The 21,646-nt window shown below is 38.9% G+C and overlaps 1 protein-coding gene across 1 annotated transcript in view; it reads right to left on the reverse strand.

The window, feature by feature from the left end:
- The window catches only part of PDIA5 (protein disulfide isomerase family A member 5), a 212,431-nt gene that overhangs the window by 26,094 nt on the left and 164,691 nt on the right, over positions 1 to 21,646 (reverse strand). Inside the window, exons 12-14 of the mRNA XM_060774774.2 lie at positions 20,978 to 21,048; positions 19,011 to 19,174; positions 13,146 to 13,276 (exon numbers count right to left, since the gene is read on the reverse strand). Of these exons, the coding sequence (XP_060630757.2) occupies positions 13,146 to 13,276; positions 19,011 to 19,174; positions 20,978 to 21,048 (366 nt within the window). The remainder of the gene's footprint in view (positions 1 to 13,145; positions 13,277 to 19,010; positions 19,175 to 20,977; positions 21,049 to 21,646) is intronic.

The raw sequence follows: 21,646 nt of genomic DNA on the forward strand, positions 1-21,646 counted from the left end.
CGAGGAAACCTTTTTTTACCACACCTCTCTCACAACCACTATTACATCTTTGATCTATTAATACATTCACCAAAAATAAATTAAAAAGAGGAAAACTACACAAGTTCTACATATTTTGACATATGGAGGTGCGGACCCAATTTCATCAGTTGTTTTCATTTTGATTTTTGAGTGTAAGGTCTACTGATGCATTTTATGTGTTTTGAGTGGCACCATCATGTGGTGCTCTGTAAGGCATCTCAAGTCACTTTGGTTATTATTGTTGTTGCTGTTGTTATTATTATTATTATTTCTGTCAATAAAATGATTGAAAAAACAGTTCCATGCATCGCAATGCCCTCATTCCAACGGAGAGCAGAGCTATAGGCAAGGAGTAGGCTCAATGGAAAGTAGGCATTGCCAAACATGAATCTTATATAGGCTGCTTCCATGCAACAGCTTCTAGGCATGCAAAGATTTCCCAGTGTACAGGTTCCAATCTGTAAGCAAGAGCTCCTGTTCCATGCAAAATCTAGTTTTCATTGTGGTGCATGATTTCTTGAGGCTTCAAGTTGTCTCTTATATCTAGTTCCAGATATTGGAGATATGGGCAGAAGAAGTTCTGTGGACCACATCTGATGTTCAAACTGAAGGTTTTACTTCCTTGATGCAGAGCAGTGGTTCTTAACCTGTGAGTCCCCAGGTGTTTTGGCCTACATCTCCCAGAAATCCCAGCCAGTATACCAGTTGTTAGGATTTCTGAGAGTTGAAGGCCAAAACATCTGGAGACCCACAAGCTGAGAAACACTGATGTAGAGGAAAGGACCTTGTGAAAGAGTAACATTCTGAAGAGGACCTATAATTATCTTCATTAAGGCTGCTGCCAATTCACATTGATGCCGGTCTGTAAACATCAATGATTGTTCGTGTTAATGCAATCATTTAAGACAACTAAAGTAACTAGTGAATCCCAGGAGTATGTATAGAAATTCTACTTTTATTTTATACTTGATTTCAGTGCAAATGGCAGACAACTATAATAAATGTAAGCCGCATTCCAGAGGTACCTATCAGCATGGTGGAAGACTGAATGTTTTGAACATTTCCATCAGATTTTCAAGGACAGGGCCATATTTAATTCACCAGTCTCTCTATGGCTGGACTGCTATAAACATTCAGCAGCTGGGTTTGGTACAGTCAAGAGAGGTTTCCTCGTTAAAATGACAGGCTTTAAATTTATAGGAAGGATAATTAGTTAGAGGATGAAGGACAAACTTAAGGAGCACAAATCTGGACTGGGAACTGTTTAAGATCAGTATGTAAAGGCACAGATGGTTTGCATATTTTAGGAAGGCCAGACAGAAATGTTACAAAGAGAAGCACAAGAGTTTAAAAGGAGGCAAGGAGGAAGAAACTTTTGAATCCAAGGCAACTCTTTGAACAGAAAACAGACGGGAGATAAAGAAACCTATGTAACGTAAATTGCGCAGAAAAACTAGGAAGGATTAGAAGCCAACTCTTCAATGTGTAATCTCTGTACAAGTGGCAATGTATGGCTCAGTCCAACCTGATTGCAGTTTATTACAACAACTGAATTGAAGAACACTGAAGGCAGAGTCGGGCATACATTCTAAGAAACAGATCTGGCCAAACAACTTTGTGAAATCATCCCACTATTCACAGATCTGTAGGGCTGACTTAAATGCACTGTCTTTGATTCCACAGAGACCAAAGTATCATGGTTCTTGCTCTCCTCTCTCAGTAAATGCCAGTTTCCTTGCTCACTTGGTGTACAATGAACATATTACTGCCACATAATATGATTATATCTTTGTCTCTGGTCATCAATTATTTGTAGTTGATTACTTTCAAGTTTTCCCCTTCAAAGTTCTATTCTGATAATTTGTTGTGCTATGGACTGTGGGCCCTTCTGCACAGCCATATAACCCAGAATATCAAGGCAGAAAATCCCACAACATCTGCTTTGAACTGGGTTATCTCAGTCTACACTTTCAGATATTCCAGTTCAGAGCAGAAAATGTGGGATTTTATTCAGCTGTGTGGAAGGGGGCTGGGTTATCTGAGTCTACACTGACAGATATTCCAGTTCAGAGTATAAAATGTGGGATTTTATTCAGCTTTGTGGAAGGGGCCTGTGTTTCAGCCACCTGAGGACCAGCCTCCCGAAGTATATAAGCCCATAATGAACATGTGGCCACCAGATGTTAGCTGGTCATAGGAACTATGCATTAAATCGGCCATGCAACTATGGAATGAATAAACAGTTTACTCCAGAAGAAGGGCTATCTGCATTGTAGATCCTTGAGTTATTTCCAACTGCAGAAACAAAGTACAGCAGGTTCAGTCCTGATGAGAGGTTTTATGGTAAGCAGTGGATGATCATGTACAAACCATACCATAGTAGAACCACTTCCTGAAATAACCCACAGACAAACCACCACTGGAAATGTACTATCAGCTGCATGCTCCTTTTAACAGCACTTTTGACAACATAATAGCCACACAGGAATCATTGCCATGGATACATCTACATGAATTCCCACTACAGATTGATATGAGAACTGGATTCTACAGCAATGTAGGGTTGCTAAATGTTCACACAATACAATTATGTTACACAATCCTGGAAAATTGCACTTCATTATTAACCACACATTTATATAGGCATTATAGGATATTTCATAGGCAAGGTTGAATATTATAGTAAAAAGGTTACGAAAGTGTTCATCTGAAGGATGCTTCCTGGAAAAAGCAGTGGCATGAGCCAACATCAAATAAGACTCTGAGTAATTCAGAGACAGTACATCATTGCGTATCTATCTTCCAGTCCAAGTGTTTACAAGAAACAGCAGTTCTATGAGCCAAAAAGCTTTCATTTTACTACCTTTGCAATATGTATATGTGACAGGCATGTATATTACTGGTACACACATCCATAATGTCTTCCAGTAATATACACACATGATTGCTACAGGAAGACAAGAATATCACATACAAGGACACACTCACTATCTCTTTCACATCAACTCTCTTGGGTATCTATGTGTGGAATTTGTTCTTGATGGTTGAAAACATATAGCCTAGTGGATGCATATCCAAGACTCTTCTCAAACTGTGCTGGAAAGGACTCCACTCAGGAAATCCCAAAGTTTCAAATAGAAATGCACGAAGTTTGTTTCAAGAATATATAAATAAATTAAAATAACATATTTCCATTTTATTATTCTGACTCCATGAACCTGGTGGAATTTCATTACCAATTGTTAATTCATTTTGCAACAACTGGTTTGAGCAATGCCAGGAAAGAAAAGTGGAATAGCTGATGTGATTGTAAGAAGAAGCTGTTCACAATGTCAGGCTGTCACTTCTCCCAAGCCATTTGGTTTCTCTGTTGTAAAGAAACATTATTCACAATGGTGCAATTTTTGAAATCCTATAAAAATATCCCTCTAATGTGTGCAAAACTGAGAAAGTGATTCCCTAATCAGCACCCTATTTGTCTGCGGATACTATGGCGGATCCATTTATTATCAACTGCAAAAGGAACATGGCAAAGTAACTAAGAATCTTTTTTTTTTTTTACTCTCCTGGCTTGCTCAGGACCAAAACAGGGACTAATTCTTAAATTCCATATGTTAAGAACAGTACACACATGAATAGCTAGAATGACACAGAGGGGACTATGGCAACACTTATTTCCACTAAGGATGCAAACTTTCAATCCTATTTGGCCTGCTTTGGATCTAATCTTGGGGGGAAAGCTGGGATATAAATACATATTCACACAAATTTATTTCATTTCACATGCAAGAATAAATAATTCCAACAATTTCTTCGCCGTTCTACGAAACGACTCACAAATGTTTGAGTGTTATTGTATTTTGGGACTTTACTTGGGAAAACCTGTTCAAAAATACATTTTTTTCTGCACAGAAAATGTTTTGAGAGAGAAAATTATTTTCTCTACATAAAACAATATTCTTGCTTGTGAGGCAGTATGTTTTAATGCAAACTATATTTGATCTTGTATTAATTTGTTTTTCTTTATGCATAAAAGTATGCTTTGAATTAGTTTATTTGTACAATTTATACAATATATTCAAAATATACAATGTATAGAAATGTGTTCAATTTGAGCAAATACACTTGATTCCTGCTTAGCAAATATACATTTTAGGGAAAACTGTTTTCTGTGTAGAATGCAATATTGGGCAGAAGATAGTGCATTCTGCACAAAAAAAATATTTTGCAAAATACATTATTTCATGTGCAAAAATATTGCTTTGGACTGAAAACACGTTTTTCTCCTCATCCCAGCCCCATCAAATATATTTTCCATGCAGAATACCCACATCTATTTTTGTTCAGGCTTTTTTTCCTGAACTAAGTAATGGAGTGCTAAGAATCATGTGGCTGTTCTCCTTTCTTGGTGCAGAGTCTCAAATGTGGGGACATCCTTTTTTCAATGAGGATGCAAACATAACTGAGCCGTCTTCACATCCCCACCATCCCAGCATTTTTTTTTTTACTAGAAAGAACTTTTTACTTCCTATTCATTAGGCAGTTTTGCCACTTACATCCCACACCTGAGTAAAATGAAACTCTGATCTACAAAGGCGATGCTAAGGACAACTATTGCTATAGAAGCAGTGTGTTTCTGAGGATGAGTCAAAAGCCACATCATTCAAGGCAGAAGACAAAAGAGTAGGATACACTACAAAGCCACCATGATTCAAGAATTTAAAGCAAGGTGATAAACTTTCACTGTAAACCAAAAGTAAGTGGTCTTATATCTAGCTTATAGTAGGGATATGTTAATGGGGAAGGATGTTACCTTGTGGAAAACAGTGTCCTTAAAGCTATGTCCGTAAGGTGGTCTAAAGGTAAAGATTTCCTCTTGACATTGTCTAGTTGAGTCGACTCTGGGGGATGGTGCTCATCTCCATTTCTAAACCGAAGAGCTGTCTCCTAGGTCATGTGACCGGCATGACTGCATGGAGCGCTGTTACCTTCTCACCGGAGTGGTACCTATTTATCTACTCACATTTGAATGTTTTCAAACTGCTAGGTTGGAAGAAGCCGGGGCTATCAATGGGAGCTCACCCCATCCCGTGGATTTCAACCACTGACCTTCCAGTCAGCAAGTTCAGCAGCTCAGCGGTTTAATCCATTGTGCCACTGTGGGTATAAGGTGGTTTACTTTCTAATAATTAAACCACACACAATATTTTAAGGGTTATTAAAGATTTAATGCAGGAATCTGGCTATACAAGAACTGGAAACTTTATGATTGCAAAATTTGACAAATTTATCTTTTTGGTTTAGTGTCTTCAATGGAAAGCTTAGCATTTTTGTCCACTCTTTTTAACTTGCTAGTGTGAAGCCAACTCATATCTTTTGGAGAAACAAGTACTTCTAAGGGCAGCTCCCTCAGTTCTAGTTAATATATTTAGACAAGAGAGGAAGAAATAAATAGTGATTATACCAACAGGAAATCATTGCACTGATCTTTTTGCAAAGAAGCAACAGCCTTTTTTCCAGATACGATTGATATCATCACTATTTATTCTATTTAAGATATATTTAATGAACAGAAAACTCCAATGAAAAGCAGCTTCGGCAACAATAGTGTTGAAATAAGCACCCTAGTGGCAAAATAATCTTGTAATAATTCAAACCACCTATTAGAAAGGCACTCCAAACACACAAGCGCCTTTCCTCCATCAAAGTAGAGTGATGTAAACACACCATAAGAGGCCACAGACATGATAATTTTCATGATCAATCAAATTAATGTTTACCATCAGTGTTTACAACAAGTTCCCATCAATTTATTCTTAAAACCTTAGTTAATTAACCTTTGCAACCTAACTTTTAACTTGGAACTGACTTCCTTGTTTCTTCTGTGTACTGAGATTAAAAGAACTATCTGGTGCAGTCATTACAACACGTAAATGAAGGAGTGCACGCAAAATGTACTAAAGGAATCAGTCTTGATTACTCAAACGAGACCTACTTTTAAAATTTTAATTTGCACAAACCACCATCCCTTTTTAAAAGAATGATAATAATATTAATTTATAAGAGTGGGAGTACTTTTGAGGGCTCTCTGGCTTAATTACATTATTCCCAATACTAAAATGTTCCAAGCTATTCATCTGGGTTTTAACTTCTAGATGTGAGTAATTCCAAAATCCAAACTAGCCTAATACCATTATTGTTGGACCAATGAAACAATGAAAAGGCCACAGAACATGTTGCAGTCTGAAACACATTTTGTCCTCTTTTAAATGGTATACCAAGGATATCACACAAATATGGATTCTGGAATGTTTTGCAGGATGATCAGAGCTGCCTTTGCATTTTATATCTATCTGTCAGGATTCCAACTGGATAGCTGTGTCTGCTTATTAATGCACTCTCACGGTACTCACTGGGACAACAATCTACACAAGCTAGCATTTGTGGGAAGTTGTTTTGGAAGCTTCAGAGAGGCGACAGTTTGGAAACACATGGAAACAACTTTACAGGGCTATAAAAGTAATTCCTTTATATTAGCAAGATACAAAACAATACCTTTTCTCATACCATCAACCAATCTCAGTATTTTTATGTGGTTTCATAACAGGTAATACAGAGGATTCTTATTTAATTGGCCATTTTATAATTTAAAGGGGTAAACATTTTCAGAAAAGTCAACATGATAATGATGATCTGAGGGAGAATTCAGTGCCAACTGGTGCAATGCAAACGCTGCTGAAAAGATATGAAAAAGGGCAAAAGGTTTCATTTCATAGTCTTGTATGACCTTCATCAAAGGTCAAGGCTGCCATCGCTATATAAAAGGCAATGGCAGAAGTCATCACATAAGGCAGCTATTATAATTTAAATCCAGCTGCTGTTTTCTGATATGAAACCATCAATCAGTAACTTCAATTTCCGGTGTCATTCTACATAGACTTGAATAAAGCCATTTGAAAAAAGTTAATAAACAATACTGGCAATTGTGACACTGCTTAGGAAGAAAGACAAATATCAGTATTTGTTTTATTATTTGCTTTTCATTTATACCTACAGTACTTTGTGGTTCGCTTTTGACGTTTTTTCAAAAAATATGAATTTAAAATATACAAGTAGCGAGGGAACACTGCATACCAGTTACCTGTGAGGACCCCCATGCAGATTTGGTGGTTATGGTTGGTTAAAATCATCCCTTCTGATGTCCTGTTTCCCTGCACAGCCACCAGAAAGTGAAAAAGGCACATGCGAGCGGGGAAGGAGGAAGGGAGGGGGAGCCAGGCGTGCGAGGCAGAGACAACAGGAAGTGTGGTGTGCAAGGGGAGGAAGGGAGGGAGGGAGAAAGAGGAAAGAGAAGGTGAACAGATTGAGTGGGGGAGGGGGAGGGGGAGAGAGAAGTGGGCAGAGCCACTCCCAGGAGGGGACGGTCCTATGCCTTGCACACACTGAGGCAGTACATATATAGCATCCCTACTTCACAGATTTTCACTTATCGCGGGTGGTCCTGGAACGTAACACCTGCGATAAGTGAGGGAACACTGTACATAGTATATATAAATAATACCTACTAAATAAAAAATATAAATAATAAAAAATTACAATTTAAAGATCATTTTTTTCTTATCTGCTCAAAAACCTCTCACAATTCTTTCATTAAAGCTTTGAAGCAATGAAACCTTGTTTAGTCAGTATATCCCTGGAAAAGAATGTTATGTGACTCTCTTTAAACAAAAATTTAACAAAATCCAATATATCATAAAATCCTTGTCTGCATAATTTTGAAGATAATTTTACTGATTTACTGATCACTCTGGATTCCTAATAAGAGCACTTATAATTCCTAATAAGAGTGTTAAAGACATGAACAGCTTCAAGCCTTCTGCTGATGCACTCCTCTTCTATATCTCTTGCTTCCTCTCTACATGTAACAGAGCTACAAGAAAAAGACTAAAAGATCTAACTTCTGGTTTTATGCCAACCCAAGTTCTTCCCTGCCAGAAGATCTAATGGTGTCTGATACTAGGTCTTGCATGACATTGATGGAAGCATTCCTCTCTAAAGAGGGAAATATTTCCCTAGTCAAGCCAGAAGTGGTGCATGATGAATTACCCATAATGTTGTTTATAGTATGGATACCATCATTACTCCTAGGAAATGAACTACATGGGAGCATTTAGGTAGAAGCTGGCTTCATTTATTTTTGGAACAATGCCATCCAATATCAGGAAACAACAACAATTTCATGCACATTCCACAGTATGCTTTACGGCTGTGGGAAGCAACTTCTAAGTGAATAAATTAAAGGTTAATACACACAAACATACATGAGAAATTGGTCTTGTACTGACAGATACTTCCTTCGCCTAATTAAGCACTTACGCACTTATATGCATTTTCAACTCCTGAAGCATCACCGTGAAAGCAGATCAGAAACATAACTGCAACTTCCACTCCATGCCTGGCATTATGTAAGCAAATGAAATTAAAATTCAGATTTATAGCATGTATGTGGTGATGCAATTCCCCTAAATGACACACTCAGATGGCTGACTGCCTATACATGTGGAAGCAAAACAGTCCCACCAAAAATGAGGGAGTGTGCTTTTTAAGAACTATATAAATCCAGGGGACTCCACATAAGGACAGATATAGACATTTGAGCTGGGTGTGTGCTTGTTTTAAAAGACACTATAAAGTGCCTTGAAAAGCAGCTGGGAGGTCCCAGGACTTATAATATGCAGAGGGCAGCTAGGTTTACCAATATCAAAAGAGTCTGAAAGAACAGTGTTGGGAGAACAGTTTGGAGAAGGCAATGGAACAAAGGTGATATCTACATGGACCATTTAATGCTGTTCGAAGACAGCTTGATGGCATGGTGGTTATATAATCCATGCCACAAATGTGCACTGAATCTATTTATTTATTTATTTACTTCATTTATATACCGCTTTTCTCAGCCCTTAGGCGACTCAAAGCGGTTAACAGCAATTTCAATGCACACATTACAAAACAATTGAAGCATTTTAAAACAATAGCATAACAACAATTAAACATCAATATAACAAATCATTCACGTCTCATAAAAAGAATCAGAATCCAATCTCATCATCCTTTACGACCTTTAAAACAGAATAAGCAAAGTCCTAGATGCACATCAGTGCACTCTTAGAATAAACTATGTTGCATGGAAAAAGTGATTAAGGGACAGAGAGCATTATGGGAGAGAGCTGGAAAAAAACTGCACTCTCACCATCAAGCCACCGTTACTGGGGATCCTGGAACTGGTTTGAGGCTAGTCTCAGCGATGCATGGAAGCACCATCCAGACCTCGAACCAGCTCCATGCAACAAAACTGCTTCCTTCTCTGCTGGTTTCACACTGACTTAAGTGCCCAGTGTAAATAGGCCCGAAATATTCAAAACTATATTTTGGAATACTCAGCTCTGCAACTTGTGACAAAATATTGCTGAAGCTGCTCCTGTGATTTTTTTAAAGAAGTCATTTTCTTCAACTTTAGATGCCACACAAGACATGCTGGCTGCAGTAAAATCTGCACACATACTTAGCTTAACTAAACTGAAGATTTTAGAAGGAATCAAGTAACTGGACCAAACTATTCTGATCCAAAAGCAAACCTAATAGTGGAAGATGATTTTCTTGGGCATCGCTAAGGTGGCATTGATTGAGGAACACCACAAATCTGGGTTGTGGCTCTGAATAGAGAAAGAGAATTATTTGAACGAAAACAGCTTGCCAATCTCAGTGGTTTTCCCTCTGCACTAAAATAAGCAAGTTAGCAGTAATTGGTAGGTATAAAAACCTTGAGAGGTCCTATGATTGAGAAAGCAATAAACAAAGATAATCGATCAAATTTAACAGAAGGCACATTACCGGTGGAGAAAGGGAACACTCTCAAAACACAGTGATTTGTTCTTGTTCTGTTTCCCTAATAATTATTTCACTACAAGTCAAGATTTAAAATATTCAGGAGCTGCTTCCTAGAGAGCTTGATTAAGAAAGAGACTGGTGTCTGGGAGTGCATTATATATCAAAGGCACCACACTCTCTCTCACAGTTATCTGATATGAAACTGAAGATGCAGAGCCTCTTGAACACAGGAAATCATAACAGTACAATGACAAGAGCTAATGCATTAATCATGGCGTTTCTCATGACTCTTAATTAAAAGTATATTCATTACTAAATGTGGATCAGAAATCTTCTTATCTCAAAGGTAAGGAAAAGCATATTTCACCAATAGCAACACCTTTTTCAGGGTTCAGTTCTGATGACCGCTCTCTTTCCTGGCAAAGCTGATAATGAGTCAAACACTTTTTCTTTACAAGAGTTTCACAAGAATTAAGGACAGACACAGAGAAGAGTGTTATGAGCAGGTGTACCAGAACGAAAATCCAGGGAACACATGTTCACATAGCTATCAGTGCGTATGATTGAATCAAAGCATAATTAAATCAGAATACATGAAGTACCGCTAATGTAACCTTTAGAAGTCAATGAAACTATATGGTCGAAACAAGCATTTGGGTTTGAAAAGACTAAGGATGAAATGGGTCATGGACTCCAGAATGGCATTAAAATTAAAAACGTTCAATAGTTATACAGTGACATTATATATTTAAGATTTTCATTAGGAGCCTTGAGCTTAAGCAAATTTCCTGATTAAAACTGAAACAAATAGGGAGATGTTCATTTTGTGCAGACAAAGAAGTTGCAGTTTCTTACGTGCTTAAAAACAAATAGGAACCCTGAAAAACCAGGAAGATTAATGAGGCTACCAAAGAGGACTGATGCTTCTTCACATTTTATTATTAACTAGCTGTACCCGCCACGCGTTGCTGTGGCCAACCTTTCCCCTATCTCCCCTTCTTTCCCTCCTTCCTTCACTCCCTGTTTCTTTCCTTCCTTCCTTCCCGTCTTTCCTTCTCTCCTTCCTTCCTTCTCTATTGCTTTCCTTCCTTCCCCCTTTTTCTTTCTCTTCTGCTGTCTCTGTTTTCTTCCTTCTCTCTTTCCTCCTTTCTTTCCCTCCCTCTTTCTCTACATCTTATCCCCTTCCTTCACTCCCTCTTTCCTTCCTTTTTCTCTTCTGCAGTCTCTCTTTTCTTCCTTCTCTTTTTCCTTCCCTCCCTCTTTCTCTACATCTTCCCCCCTTCCTTCGCTCCTTCTTTCCTTCCTTCTTTCCCTTTTTTCTTTCCTTCTCTCCTTCCTTCTCTAACTTTCCTTCCTCCCCCCTTTTTCTTTCCCTCCCTCTTTCTCTCCTTTCTTCCTTTTCTACCTCATTCCTTCTTTCCTTCTTTCTTTCCCTCCCTCTTTCTCTCCTTTCTTCCTTGACAGATTAGAAGGGGGCGTGGCTTGGAGGTAACGTGAGAAGGGTAAGAGGTAGGAGGGGAGGGGGGGTGGGTTTAGAAGGGGTGCCGTGCCAAGGGGGTGAGGGCGCGCGCGCGTGTGTGTGCTGCGCGAGGGGGGGTGAGGGGGGCGTGTGTGTGTGTGTGCCGCGCCGGGGGGGGGGGTGAGGGCGCGCGCGTGCGTGTGTGTGCCGCACGGGGGGGGTGTGAGGGGGCGCCCGCGTGTGTGTGTGTGTGTGCCGCGGCGGGAGGGTGAGGGGGCGCGCGCGTGCAGGTGTATGTGTGTGCCATGCCGGGGGGGGGGGGGTGAGGGGGCGCGCGCGCGCTTGTGTGTTTGCCGCGCCGGGGGGGAGGGTGAGGGGCCATGTGTGCGCGCGCGTCGGGGAGTTTGCGCCAGTGCGCATGCTCAGTTGGTTTGCCGTTTTTTGTGGTTGTTATTGTGTGGTTTTGATTTCTGAGTTGATTAGTTTGTACCTAGTGGGTTGTCCTTGGGGCATGGCAATTTTGGTAGAGTTTTGTGGAGGGGTTTTAGAGTTTTGCTTCCCCGTTGGACGCCAGTAGGAAATTTATATATATAGATTACTTTTTCTTACTTTCTTGAACAACACACAAAAGCTGAGGTGTAAAATGTGAACACCAAATATTCACATACACTCCCACCTCATGCATTTTGCCTGGGAGAAAGCATCACAGTGTGAAGAAAAGCAAATTTGACTTCTAAAATGAGATGTTAGAATTCAGCATCCTCTCTTTTTGCCCTCAAATCTTCAAGCTCTATTTATTATAGGCTGAGCATCCCTTATCAGAAATTGTAAAACCCAAAATATTGCAAAATCCAAAATTGTCTTTGCGGGTGACTGATAGAGACATCTTTGCATTTTTAAGATTCAATAAACACAAACTGGTTTCATCCACAAAATTATGAAAAATATTGCATAAAATCGTCTTCAGGCTGTATGAATAAAGATGCACACATGAATTTCATTTTAGACTTGGGTCCTATCTCCAAGATATTTCATTATATACAAACATATGCACCACTGGTGGTGCAGTGGGTTAAACAGCTGAGCTGATGAACTTGCTGATCGAAAGGTCGCAGTTTCAAATCAGGGGACCAGAGTGAGCTCCCGCTATTAGCCCCAGCTTCTGCCAACCTAGCAGTTCAAAAACATTCAAATGTGGGTAGATCAATAGGTACTGCTCCGACAGGAAGGTAAGAGCGCTCCATGTGGTCATGCCAGCCACATGACTTTGGAGGTGTCTACGGACAACGCCAGCTCTTTGGCTTAGAAATGGAGATGAGCACCAACCCCCAGAGTCGGACACGACTGGACTTAATGTCAGGGGAAAACCTTTACTTTTACCTATGCAAATATAGGTATACCAAAAACGTTTTAGAAATCCAAAACACTTCTGCTCCCAAGCGTTTGGGATAAGGGATGCTCAACCTATTTTTACTATTTTAACTTGGTTACTTTCAATCTCAAACATCTCTTTCCCCAAAATATGCAATATCAATGCATTTCACTTATGTGAGTGACCCTGGCATTTTCTCTTGAGAAAATGTATTTATGGCAAGGTGAAGGAGAAATTGACAGAAGGAAGAACATTTGGGTGGGGTAAAGGAGGCAGAAGGAAGAACAGCTTAGTCCTGTGAGTAAAAGCTGTTGTTGGGATAATTTGCCACATATACTATAATTTTCCTGTCTTTGCTCATCTCCAACAGATGAGAAATCTCTGCATGAAGAAAAAACATCTACTCACATGGAGCATAGAACATCACAAGTGCGTGCTTCTTTTTCTTCAAAGATTCCCTGAAGTCTTCACCTGCAAGATGGGTAACACTTGTTTGCCGTTCTTCCCAGGTTGGTTCAGGTGGAGGTGGTGCCTGAGGACTGAAGAGTGAAGAAAATAACATTTCAACTTTTATTTGCAAGCACACATACAAAATCTCAATGCAGGAATTCATATAAATTAAAAATGCAAAATTCTTCTCTATCTCAATACAGATGAGAACAACAATAAAACAGCAAAGACAATGTGAGAATCAACTGCAGTTTCTCAAGCTCATGCTGCTCTGGCTACACTGGCATGAGGGCAAAGAAGCCTTTTCCTCCTTCATTTTTTAATTAACCAGAATTAAATCAACAAGCTGTGCCTAACTTTAACTACTAAATGAATAAAAGAAACCATGGATTATGAAGTTGGGTTATTTCAAACAAAATGAACATGAAGGTTAACTCCTGTCTGTTGGGTTTACATCCAACCTTAAACCTTAAAATAGCTTTTTGTGAGCTCTGAACAGTTAGAAATACAACAGATTTCATAAAACAAAGAGAACTCTGATTACCTAAAAGGTATTTCATCCCACATTATGATTGTTACCCCTTTGGTTAATAAAGAAGATAACTTAACAGAAAACAATATTGTCACTTTTCTTTTCCTGAAGTATTTCTAATACTTCTGCTTGATCAAGAAACAAGTGAAGCTTTGAAAGCTTGCAGGATGTATATTGTGCATTCTGAATGACTAATAAATGTATCACTGTTTTGCATATTACATAATTTTATTCCAGAAAACAAGTATGCCATGACCCAATTAAGCCATAGTACTTCCATGGAAGGTGATAACCATTTAGACTGGATACAAGGAAAATATCCTTTTGGTCTCATTCAGATTGGTAAGTGTTACTATAGCCTTAGGTATATAACTAGAACACCAATTTATTCAAATCCCTAGTGAAAATACGATGAACATTACAAATAAAGGATTGCAATTTTCTATATTATGTCTGTCATTCAATATTATCAATGGTATCTGACATTTTTATTACAAGCAAAATATTATCCTGCAGCTTGTTCTTTTTGATGAAATCCTGTTGGTTAATACAAACTGGACTAGACCAGTTGAATTAATTATTAAGTGTTCAGTCAACTCAGAGGTAAATTCAATTGTTCTATTCCAGTTAATAGCAACAATAGGATTCGGACTACTCACTGTTGTGTGTTGTTTCAACATTACATGACTTCAATTAATGGAAATGTATGATCTATTTTAAGTACTTCAAATACATGAAATCTAAAGAAAATGTTACACTCATGCAACTGTTATACCACAGCAACACACATTTGCAACACATAGCAACACAGATGTGCAACACACATTTGCAGACATGTGTGTTGCATGTTTACAGCAACTGTTTAATAATTTACAGGGAATGGCATGTTGATCATGAAGCAAACACCAACGTTCATATTTTGATAATAACTTTCTGAGATTAACTAAAAAGTTTAAAAAATCTAAAGTTTTGAAAACCACAGGATTTATCAGGAAAGGAAAGGGAAGAGGGAGTGATGATCTTAGTGTTAAATAGTTTACAATGTTGTACCGAGAGGACATTCAAGAAATGGTCTACATGCTATCAAGTTAGGCTCATCACACCATACTCTCAAAGGCCTTGAGCTCATGGAAATAATAAATAGGTGGGGATCATGAAAGCTTCCAGATGTTAGACTGAAATTCCCAACATTCCTCAGTTTTGGCTATGCTGTGCTGGGATTTGCAATTCAATAACGTTTGGAAAGACACAAGATTCCTATGCCTGCAATAAAAGAACATTAATAAAACACCGTTCTTCATTTGAAGATATGCCCATCCTCTCAAACATCCACATTTATCTCAATCTGGTGGAAGACAATCAATTGCTTGCTTGTTTCTTGCTTCATTATTTCAACTTTCCTTCTATTAAGAACCCCTTTGAGCTTCATAGTGAAGCATTCTGAGAGTGCCTTGGACCGCGAGAAGATCCAACCAGTCCATACTTCAGGAAATAAAGCCCTCATGTTCACTGGAGGGAAGGATATTAGAGACAAAGATGAAGTACTTTGGCCACATAATGAGAAGACAGGAAAGCTTAGAGAAGACTATAATGCTGGGGAAAATGGAAGGAAAAAGGAAGAGGGGACGACCAAGGGCAAGGTGGATGGATGGTATCCTTGAAGTGACTGGCTTGACTCTGAAGGAGCGTGGGCTGGTCCATTTGGTCACGAAGAGTAGGAAGCAACTGAACAAATAAACAAGTAATGACACGAATAGCAAAGGATACATTATGCAAGTATATAACCACTGGTGTATTTCACAATTCTTAAAACTAGGATTTGCAACAGTATATTGCAGCATGGAGTGATCTTGTTCACGGTTACCACCTATCAACAGCACTTTCTACAATGGGTCATCATTCCGTTCCCTCCTCCTGCACCCAGGTTTTCATTCGTTAGAAACTCATTAGTTAGAAACCCATCTGAATTACATGTCTACAGAACATAGTAACTGCTTCCTATGATGCTCTGAGCATTTGTGTTTCTCTTTATTTTTTACACTCTGAAAATCTTGGAAGTGCCTTCAAATACAACCATTTCTTCCTTTTGTTAGAGTATGGCATTAGTGATGGTGGTTGCCATTTCGGTTATTTAAGAATAATAATTCCAGAGAATCACCCTTCTTTTACTATGCAGTATTTCTTCCCAATTATTGCTGAAACTTTGAAATTACATAGTAAGATTATCCATGTACTAAGACTTGAACCTGACATCCAAATCCAAGGACAACATATTTCCTGATACCATGAGTTAGCTCCTAGGTCCAAACCAATAGCAACTCATGTGTTGTTTACTCTAAGACTTCCTGTGGGAACAAGGTTTGGTTGAAGAATCTCTCACCATTTAGCGCATTAGTATTTAAGGTATGTGCACTATACTTTTGAGTTCTTTCATAAAGCCATAGTGAAGCCAAATTAATTAAAGCTAGCTATAATGATCTTTAAAGAGCCACAGCTCATAAAACAGCAAAACACTGTTAATTAAAACTCCAGTGCTGCAAAGTAGAGGGTATATGCCTCAGGGCACAAGTATCCCAATTGTGTGGTTGAAAATGCAGCACTGCCAACTACTTCTCAAAACAAGTCGAATTCCTTTTTATGCATTCTTAATGCCAACCTGGCAAATGTATAATTTTTTGGAACAAAGCATTAGGAATTCTCAGTCCCTTGCCCCAAAGGGCACTTTTGTGTTCCTTTCCTGTGAGAAAGAGATACAGAGGCATAATCGTATGTTTATTTTAAATTCATGAATTTGCCATTTTGTTCAAAATCGATGCAGCTTGCCCTGGGCTAACTGGCAACTTTCATAATGAGGAGGTTCTCTAACCATCAATGTGAATGCCACCACCAGTAAGTGCTATATTTCAGAACTACTCAGTTTTCCATATGTTCTGAAGTTCAGATCTGCATATTTCTCTTCAGCCATCAACATGTTGGGTGTTTTATGGATTTGGGGTGGAAACACTGGCTGACATCAATTTAATAGCACATATGTTTTTATAAGCATGGGTTTTTATGTGAATGCAAACTCCTAAGAATCCTTACGCCAATGCTCTGTTTCTGGTCTCCTCTTCATTCCTGTCTTTCTAACCAACATGTTGTATGCTAATACCAGACTGTCCCACCTATATTTATTTGCAATTTCCTCATAAACACAGAAAAAGTATTTTTCTGTATTCCGTATTTCTCTCTTTTGCAGCTGCACCTATTCCATGTATCTTTTCCCCACAAACCTTAATATATCCATAGGGAGCCACGGTGGTGCAATGGGTTAAACCCTTGTGTCAGCTGAACTGCTGACCTGACAGTGAGCTCCCCCCCCAGTGAGCTGACAGTGAGCTCCAGCATGAGAGAAGCCTCCCACAGGGTGGTAACACATCCGGACATCCCCTGGGCAACGTCCTTGCAGACAGGCAATTCTCTCACATCAAAAGCAACTTGCAGTTTCTCAAGTCACTTCTGATATGAAAAAAAAAATTGGAGCATTTAATTGTCTCCCTAAAAAGATGGAGACAACCTGGTTATCCTGTCTTATCTGTGAAAGATATACAAAGGAAAAACTTAGATGTATAGGACAAACAAGCCATAGCATATACTAATCAACCCTCTTTAACACTTGATATAGCAGAAATTCCCACTGTTTGACTTGCAAACCTGAGAGGTCTGGAATATGTTAACACCAAGTATGGGATGTATTATGCATAACAACCACCCACAGCACCAGTAACATACCTGCAATCACAAATAAGTAGTCACAAAGACCCACATCTAGGATATGCATATTGCCTTTCTTTTATACTGTGCACTTGTCACCCGGGGAAAGATTTGACCTCATCGCTGTGATCTAAATTCTTTCTAGCACTCTTTTGGTTTTCAAGAAAAACAATTTCTGCCCTCAAAATGATTTTTTTCTTTTTGCATTCAGAAGACAAACTCATCCACCTCCAAACTGAGTATGAAAGTATGAGGAGCCTGACATTTGCACAGCAAGAGAGAATATTAGCTTGTTCCTGCTTTTGCCATTCTACTTTTGACAACAGGGCCACCCACATTCTCCTTTGTTTTAAGTGCTTTGCTAAATGGGAGACCTTCAAGGGTTGAGTCATTCACCACAGCCTGAAGGTCTGAAGGATCCTTCTCTCAGAAGGATGCTTCAGACCTGGCATGACGGGCATAAACTTAATTCACAAAGAATCAGAAGTGTGATCCATTCTAAGTCTATGGGTGCATCTACACAGTATAATGAATGCAGTTTGACACCACTTGAACACCTATGGTTCAATGCTATGGAATCAAAGGAGTTGCTGTTTAATAAGGACCCAACACCCTTTGGCAGAAAAGACTAAAGACCTTGTAAAACTGCACCTCCCAGCATTGAGCCATGGCAATTCAAGAGGTGTCAAATTGCATTCCATCTGCAGTGTAGATCAGTGGTTCCCAACCTTTGGTCCTCCAGGTGTTTTGGACTTCCGCTCCCACAATTCCTAATGGCTTGTAAGATGGCTGGGAGTTGAAGTCAAAAACTCCTGGAAAACCAAAAGTTGGGAACCACTGGTGTAGATGAACGCTATGAAACATTCCCATTGCTCTAAACTAGTCATTTATCAAATAACTCAGTTAAAATAAAACAAATAAACAAACACTCAGGACAGCACTTAGCATCTGTAGATCTACTGAATGCATCCCAAGTATCAGGACAACAAGAGAAAATCCTTGCTCCGTCCTGTCACGTCTGTGTGTGTGTGTGCATGCGTACGTTTGGAATCACCATCAATTTATGGCAGCATCATGAATTTAATAGGGTTTCAAGGAATACTCAGAAGTGATTCAGCTCTGAAATATAATCTAATACGTTCATAACAGAATTTGCAAACAACAGAAAAACTAAGTTTCTATTGCAAGAGCAATGCAGCCACCATTCTGAAAACATTTAAATCATTTTCTCTTTTCCCTGCTACTGTTTATTTTGCAGAATTTTTGCTCTTGTGTCTCTGAACAAAAGCTTATGGTATTTGAAACTCTTTCATTTAGAAAAGTATTATGAATGGTATGTACTACAAAAAACACCCTCTAGAAAAGACTGGCTTTAAAAAAAATTAAACATAGTCTTTATAACACCTGACAACAGAAGACCACAACATTAAAATGGGAAGAGCCAGTCATTCGAGATTTGCTTTTACATATATCTATATAAAAGCAAAACCTAGTATTTAGTTATTCTTCTTCATATATTGTCAGTGCATATCACTTACTTTTGAAGCCATTCAACAATTTTACTCTTTGTTCGCAAGTGTGGCAGAGTATATTTCTCCTCTCCATCTTGGAAATATTTTAATGTTGGAAATCCCGATATGTGAAATTTTTCTGCTACAGCTTTGTTGACAGTAGCATCTACAGCTGCCAGGACACCTGGTCTCTGCAATACACAAAATACGGTTAGCCATAAATCATCGGATTTAAGTATGAACTCACAAAAAGGAATAAGAATTCACAGATCGATCATCCAAAGCAAAAATATGTTGCATAATTCTACAAAGGATGTTCATATGTGAGTAACCTACGGATGTGAGAGTGGGACCATAAGGAAGGCTGAGTGAAGGAAGATAGATGCTTTTGAACTGTGATGTTGGAGGAAAATTCTGAGAGTGCCTTGGACTGCAAGATGATCCAACCAGTCCATACTTCAGGAAATAAAGCCTGACTGCTCATTGGAGGGAAGGATATTAGAGGCGAAGATGAAGTACTTTGGCCACATAATGAAAAGTCAGGCAAGTTGGAGAAGATAATGATGCTGGGGAAAATGGAAGGAAAAAGAAAGAGCGGTCAACCAAGCGCTAGATGGATGGATGGTATCCTTGAAGTGACTGGCTTGACTCTGAGGGAGCTGGAGGTGGCTACGGCCAACAGAGAGTTCTGGCATGGGCTGGTCCATGAGGTCACAAAGAGTCAGAAACAACTGAACGAATAAACAACAACAACATGTGTGTAACAAATATTTGCTTGAAACTTCTATTATATTTCCCACCAAGAGCTGCAAATTTAACAATTTTTGTAATTCATTTCAAGAGGTATCCGGAGAAATATGCCTATAAACTATACATTTAGATGCATGTTGCAAGAGAGAGCCCCCTCTAGTTAAACCCTTGTGCCTCAAAACTGTTGACTGACAAGTCAGCAGTTTGAATCCAGGGAGAGCAGGTTGAGCTCCCTCTCTCAGCTCCAGCTTCCCATGTAGGGCCATGAGAGGAGTCTCCCAGAAGGATGGTAAAATATCAAATATCTGGGTGTCCCCTGAGCAATGTTCTTAAAGACGGCCAATTCTCTCACACCAGAAGCGACATGCAGGTTCTCAAGTTGCTCCTGACATGAAACCAAAATGTTGCAAGGGAAGAAATAGAAACAAGATGACCAAAATTTTAAGATCTTCACTGGACAGAATTCATAATTTATTAATTTAGTGACTTAGCCTCAGACCTCAATTTGAGGGCTTATATTCATGCTGATATTTATTGGTGGAACTTTCTTTTCTGATAGTTTTTGCTGGCTTAAAACATTCTACACACTTTCAGTTACTTCCCACCATTATCCAACAGATGAGATTCTCCCTCCCTGCCTTCAAACAGGAAAAGAGTGTAAGTGCCCAAATTGTGTAGCGAGGTTAGCTCTTACTGTATGACCCTATTAGAGTGTTGTTTTAATTGCGCTCATATTAACAGCCACACATAATGCTTTGCATTACTGGCAGGCACACTACTTAGGCATACAAGCAAGTCAAAGCCTATGACACCTGCTTAACCAGATGTACAAAGGAGGAGAACACCCTTATTAGTTTTACAAGCACAAGGCACAAATACAAGCCAGGACTTTTGTAGGTTTGCATTTAAACATGAAATGTGTAATTAATGGAGGGGAGAAAACATTTCCGTGCAGCATTTGGACTCAGTCATGTTGTGTAGAACGCAAAGCACTACAGCTGAATATATGAACACCTTGCATTGTGTGTATGTGTGCTTTCAAAGACAAAATGTTCTTGCTAACAATTTTGGCAGGGCTCATGCATTACCGATGAGATTATACTTTGGAACAATCTCTTTTGCAGCCCCTTGGGAAGATGAGAACAGCTGAAATAGCTGCAGCAAGAAAGGAGGACAATTTTTATGATTTCAGTTATTTATTAAGAATCATTTGGAAAAAGAGTTAGAAAAGGGCATTAGCTTACCTCACTGTCTGCATGGAGGATCTCAGCAGCGCTCTCATATTCTGGCTTCATTTTCTTGCAGTGCCCACACCCTGTTGGGGGAAAAAACAGTTAACAGATTATTGTTGTTGTTGATGTTGTTAGAAAAGTGGCCCAGTACACCTCTCAACAAAGCTTCCAAAATGATCATATAGGAGATGAATGGTAGCTGGCAATTTTTTAAAAAAGGGTGTGTGTCAGATTTCCTGTTAAAGGCAATGTTTTATGGCTTAGTTTTACTTGCTGTTTGCTTTAGAGCCTGGAGATTAACTTTTTAATACAGCATTTATAATGCTATATATAAAACCTTCTCTGGCAGTTGCATTTTGCTTTTGTTTTTTTAAGGTAAGTATGCACCTCAAGGAACTAATATTTTAGTAGGGCAATATCACTCTCCCATGATTGAATGTGTTTGAAGTGTAGTTGGGCATTTAGTAGAATGCACTGTATTGCGCATTTATTCACATTAGCGACTCAGAATTTACACAGTGTTTTTTCCTAAGCACACAAGCTCACCTATAATAGACAAGCTTTCTCTATAATTCTTCCATAAAGGCAACAACAGTATCATGCTATTTTAAATGAGGGCTGATTCTGAAAGGTCAGGTTGGTCGTGATTTCTAGCTTATTTTATAAGACACTTAAACAGTA

Source organism: Anolis sagrei, chromosome 1 (genome assembly GCF_037176765.1).
Source record: "Anolis sagrei isolate rAnoSag1 chromosome 1, rAnoSag1.mat, whole genome shotgun sequence".
Taxonomy (NCBI): Eukaryota; Metazoa; Chordata; class Lepidosauria; order Squamata; family Dactyloidae; genus Anolis; species Anolis sagrei.